General features: G+C 41.2%; 1 protein-coding gene across 1 annotated transcript in view; it reads left to right on the forward strand.

Annotated features, from left to right (window-relative positions):
* The window catches only part of ascc3 (activating signal cointegrator 1 complex subunit 3), a 255,180-nt gene that overhangs the window by 211,075 nt on the left and 38,105 nt on the right, over nucleotides 1-6,000 (forward strand). The window contains exons 32-34 of the mRNA XM_077206021.1: nucleotides 1,622-1,742; nucleotides 1,823-1,955; nucleotides 2,541-2,666. Of these exons, the coding sequence (XP_077062136.1) occupies nucleotides 1,622-1,742; nucleotides 1,823-1,955; nucleotides 2,541-2,666 (380 nt within the window). The remainder of the gene's footprint in view (nucleotides 1-1,621; nucleotides 1,743-1,822; nucleotides 1,956-2,540; nucleotides 2,667-6,000) is intronic.

Here is a 6,000-nt window from a genome sequence, read left to right on the forward strand (position 1 = left end):
TATATATAGCTGTGACGTAGTTAAACTGGTTAATTTCTTTACTTTTCTTTTGGCTAGTAGAAGTTCTGAATGGCCGGGAACTTAAACATTTAGTAGCCAAATTGGCCGGTGAGTGAAAGAGTTAATTTCAAACCGTGATTATATGAGAGACTGTAAAACAGCATGTCAGGCCTACAAACACAATGTAGTGATTTTGTGGAATAATACGATGTGTTCCTGTGTCTCGTGTGTGTCCTGTGTCTCGTGTGTGTCCTGTGTCTCGTGTGTGTCTCGTGTGTGTCCTGTGTCTCGTGTGTGTCCTGTGTCTCGTGTGTGTCTCGTGTGTGTCCTGTGTCTCGTGTGTGTCCTGTGTCTCGTGTGTGTCCTGTGTCTCGTGTGTGTCCTGTGTCTCGTGTGTGTCCTGTGTGTCCTGTGTCTCGTGTGTGTCTCGTGTGTGTCCTGTGTCTCGTGTGTGTCCTGTGTGTCCTGTGTCTCGTGTGTGTCCTGTGTCTCGTGTGTGTCCTGTGTCTCGTGTGTGTCCTGTGTCTCGCGTGTGTCCTGTGTCTCGCGTGTGTCCTGTGTGTCCTGTGTCTCGTGTGTGTCCTGTGTCTCGTGTGTGTCCTGTGTCTCGTGTGTGTCCTGTGTCTCGCGTGTGTCCTGTGTCTCGCGTGTGTCCTGTGTGTCCTGTGTCTCGTGTGTGTCCTGTGTCTCGTGTGTGTCCTGTGTCTCGTGTGTGTCCTGTGTCTCGCGTGTGTCCTGTGTCTCGCGTGTGTCCTGTGTGTCCTGTGTCTCGTGTGTGTCCTGTGTCTCGTGTGTGTCCTGTGTCTCGTGTGTGTCCTGTGTCTCGTGTGTGTCCTGTGTCTCGTGTGTGTCCTGTGTGTCCTGTGTGTCCTGTGTCTCGTGTGTGTCCTGTGTCTCGCGTGTGTCCTGTGTCTCGCGTGTGTCCTGTGTCTCGTGTGTGTCCTGTGTGTCCTGTGTGTCCTGTGTCTCGTGTGTGTCTCGTGTGTGTCCTGTGTCTCATGTGTCTCGTGTGTGTCCTGTGTGTCCTGTGTGTCCTGTGTCTCGTGTGTGTCTCGTGTGTGTCCTGTGTCTCGTGTGTGTCCTGTGTCTCGTGTGTGTCCTGTGTCTCGTGTGTGTCCTGTGTGTCCTGTGTCTCGCGTGTGTCCTGTGTCTCGTGTGTGTCCTGTGTCTCGCGTGTGTCCTGTGTCTCGCGTGTGTCCTGTGTCTCGCGTGTGTCCTGTGTCTCGTGTGTGTCCTGTGTGTCCTGTGTCTCGTGTGTGTCCTGTGTCTCGCGTGTGTCCTGTGTCTCGCGTGTGTCCTGTGTCTCGCGTGTGTCCTGTGTGTCCTGTGTCTCGTGTGTGTCCTGTGTGTCCTGTGTCTCGCGTGTGTCCTGTGTCTCGTGTGTGTCCTGTGTCTCGTGTGTGTCCTGTGTCTCGTGTGTGTCCTGTGTCTCGTGTGTGTCCTGTGTGTCCTGTGTGTCCTGTGTCTCGCGTGTGTCCTGTGTGTCCTGTGTCTCGTGTGTGTCCTGTGTGTCCTGTGTCTCGTGTGTGTCCTGTGTGTCCTGTGTCTCGTGTGTGTCCTGTGTCTCGTGTGTGTCCTGTGTCTCGTGTGTGTCCTGTGTCTCGTGTGTGTCCTGTGTAAGGTGTTGATAGCGACGAGCACACTAGCGTGGGGCGTTAACTTCCCCGCACACCTGGTGATCGTGAAGGGCACAGAATACTACGACGGGAAGACCCACCGCTACGTGGATTACCCCATAACAGGTAACATCTGTTTTTACATCTGTGTGTGTGTGTTTTCACAGACTGTCCAATGTCATTGATCTCTATCATTTCCATTCCAGATGTTCTTCAGATGATGGGTCGAGCGGGACGGCCTCAGTTCGATGACCAGGGCAAGGCTGTTATCCTTGTGCACGACATCAAGAAGGACTTCTACAAGAAGTTCTTGTACGAGCCGTTCCCTGTGGAGTCGAGGTGTGTACAGAGCAATGGGTTTCGGTTTAGGACTAGGACTGCACGATTAATCATACTTAAGCTGATTTGGCTTATCGTGATTTTGAAATTGCAACGGCTGCGGTTATTTGTCATGCGCAGCTTGTCATTGATACGGCTCTGTAAACGCTGCGAGTTTGAGTCGCTTATAACGTGCATTGGAAAAAGCAACACGCATCAAACATGAGAAGCATTTATGAACATCTTGTCCAAAAAAAGACAACATTTATAACATGCTTTTACTCAACTCACTTCATAAGGACAGTTGAGCTCCTCCTTCTGTGAGATGATGTGTTTCTGACACAGAATACGGCAGTCGTGTGTTTATTACTCAATCTTCAGTTTATTCAGATACAGCGATGGGGATTTCCTGGAATGACGTGTGCTATCGTACTTCTGCGGGGAATATTTGACGTGTGGGTGTGTGTTAGTGTGTGACGCCCTCTGGTGTTCAGTGGAGCAGCATTTGCACATAAAATAATCGCAACCAATCGTGTTGAATCGTGCAGCGCTGTTTATGACTGTGATTATGACAGAAGTGTGTGTGTCCTCTCTCTGTCTCCTCAGTCTTCTGACTGTCCTCTCCGACCACTTGAATGCTGAGATCGCAGCAGGAACCATCGCATCAAAGCAAGACGCCATGGATTACATCACCTGGACGTACTTCTTCCGCAGGCTGGTCATGAACCCGAGGTACAGCGTGTGCTTTCGAGTCTCATCAGTGGCGGCGTACGGCTGAACCTTTCAGATTCACATTCCTTTATTTGTCATTTTTATGGTCTACATAAAAACAAAATTGTGTTTCACACATCCACCACTCAGTAATTCAGTGCAAAACAATTGATTATAAAAATAATCATCTAATATATATTTGAAAGTCAAGTCACCTTTATTTATATAGCGCTTTTTACAATACAGATTATTTCAAATACAGAGATAACAGGAAAATAATTCAACAAAGTTTGTTTCTTGAAGAAAATAGTGTCGCAGTCCAGCTTAAATAAGTTCAGTGATGTTTCATTTTTGTTGTAAAAAATGTATTAATTTAGTTCATTTATATATATAGAGCCACTCTGGAGAAAACCGTGATGTCATCGTCCAGCTCAGTTCAGTCTTATATAATGGTGTCAATACAGGAGATCAATAATATTGTTGAATATTAAACTAAATGTCATACTTAAGCCGGGTTCACACTGTGTGATTTTGGCCGTCTGAGACAAATTTGGCAAATCCTAAAAGAATCCTCTAATCCTAGACTAAAATCTGAAGTCCGAGATCGTAAGTTTGACATGTTGATCGACAGCCGATTAATGATCACATTTTACCACTGATGAAGTTCTGGAAAACAAGATTTGAGACTCAGTCCTGCAGTGATTCTCCTGCGACCACCGTCAAAGCATCTTCGATTTTCAAGACAAGCCATGACCAAAAGTAACATGAGAGATTTCAATCCTGCGTGTAATGAAGCTCACTGTGAACGTACGTGTCATTGCGTCTTGCGTGCGTCTGTTTTTAAAGCGTCTGCCATTAATGACAGCTGAGATCTTACAGTGTGACACGGCTTACAGCGACGATCATGTTCGTACAGTCTGACAAGCAACAATCATAAAGGACTGTTATAAATTGCAGTGTGCACCAGCTTTAGTTGTAGTGGTCACATGATGTACAGAATGCAGGATGGCCAACATAATGCTGATGTTACATTGTTTTTTTATTTAATTGAGTCTTATATTAAGCTTCAATTTGTTCACAGCTAATGCATTTGTTGTCATAAACCAACAACGGATCATGCTTATACAGGATTTATTAATATAGGTCAGTATTAAGTTCTACATACACCAATACAATTTTACATTCAACATTTTTAACTAATTTAACATTCAACCAATCAGACCTCAACGTGGACCTACTCACAAAATTGCTAAATTAATGTGTTTAAATAAGTTCTATTATAATTAACATTTTCCAAAGGATAAAAAAATCTATCTTAGCTAATGCTGTAAAGTATATAAGGAGCCCTTAATTACACATTACTATAATATTAAAGGTTACAATTGACAAAAGAGCCCAAATTATTAAATTCATTTGCTATTTATTTTTAGATATAATAATCAACACACAAATAAAAAAAACACGTACTGTTAATTGCACATAAGGCAGGTTTTGCATTACCTTCTAAATCTAATTATAAAGTTTATTTTCTACTCCGATTCATTTTTGAAATATAATAATTTACACAGTGTATTTTATATATATATATATATTGCTGTCACATATTGTGCCCATCCTTAATTAATGTTAGTTTATAGTTTAATAATTTAATGAAATCCTAAAGTAATAATGAGCAATACTGTTTTCATAAATGAACATAAACTTAGATTAAAGATTTTATCAGAAAATTATTATAATTTTTTAAGTCCCACCAAGAAAGTTTTAGAATTTCTGTCAAACATCACATTAATATATCTTAGATTTTCTTAAAGTGCTTTAATAGTTTAGTTTGTTTAATGTTTTTCATTTTATTTATTTTGCCATTCAAACAACCTTTGGTGCTTAAATTACAAACATTATTCTAGATTAATAATGCTGTAAGAAATTGTTCTGTATTGTAAAGTGTTGTTTAATTAGAGCAGTCTCATTTGCCTTTATTAAAGTGTTAATTTGTGTATATCTGCATTATATTGACCATCATCACCAAGGTGTGTCACTAGTAAGTTGCAATTCAATTCCAAGAGCAAGACTAGTTTTGATAGATGTTTACACACAGAAAAAGACATTTCAGGCGACTTTTCATTGAAATGTCAGCAAATACATTACCATTACCACATGCACATACTGTATGTGTTTTGATATAGGTTGCATTAGATGGCTCTACAAATAAACAAATAGAAAATAGTCTGGCTCAATAATTCTAATAAACAAACTGCGTGAATTCAAGAAAAATTCAAGAAAATTATTACTTGTTTTGTTAATTGGCCAAGTGGGAAAACCAAGTTGTTCTGTGAATCCGCAGTGACTGGACTACAGAAAAGACAGAAACACATCTTCAGCCGCTTTCACAGGGATCATTACTTACTGTGTTTCCATGGCAGCGTCATCTCTGGACACACTGGTCACAGTTTACACCTCCATCACAAAACCAGGGCTGAGAGATCACACACACACACACACACACACACACCAGCCTCACAGGGTCATATAGGGCAGAACCGACATCTGTGATGAATAGAAGAAGATGATTCCAGAACATTCCACTGACATTTGCACGCCTGTCAGGCCACATTAAACATAAAGACCTGTGTGTGCCCTCTCCCATACTGCAAACACCCCGAAAACACACACAGTCCTCAGGTACTGTAATAACTGAGGCAACGTAACTCTTTTCATAGGCCATATTTTTCCACACTTTTCATTTTATTTTTTTCCATGTCAAGTCAAGTCACCTAAACGCTATAATTTATATAGCGCTTTTTACAATACAGATTGTTTCAAAGCAGCTTCATAGAGATAACAGGAGGATAATGAAACAAAGTTTGCTTCTAGACGAAAATAGCATCATTGATTGTACGTTCATTGATTTTTGTTGTAAAAAAAGTTATTAATTTAGTTATTTATATAATTTATATATATAACCGCTCTGGAGAAAACCATGATGTCATCGTCCAGCTCAGTTCAGTCAAGCAAGACAATATTGTTGAGTATTAAATTAAACGTCCCCAACTAAGCAAGCCAAAAGCCAATGGCAACAAAGGTGAAAATGTCCATTTATAATCTTAGTCAAAAGTCATAACTGAGTTTTTTCAAGGTCCTGTCTTGTTGTTAAATACTGAGCAGGTGTTGATGTGTAAATGTGGGCTGTTTTATGCTAATGTGTGTGACTCCATCGTCGCAGGGCAGTTTAACCCTCTGAGACTCTTCAGTCAGAACTGACCAAAAAATTTATGTTTTTATTTATTTTATTTATTTTTTGCTTCATCTGAATGGGATGACACTTTTGTCCCATTAGTTATGTGAACACAAAAAAAAA

This window comes from Siphateles boraxobius, unplaced genomic scaffold (assembly GCF_051911475.1).
Source record: "Siphateles boraxobius isolate OS27281-9 unplaced genomic scaffold, OSU_SipBor_1 12, whole genome shotgun sequence".
Taxonomy (NCBI): domain Eukaryota; kingdom Metazoa; phylum Chordata; class Actinopteri; order Cypriniformes; family Leuciscidae; genus Siphateles; species Siphateles boraxobius.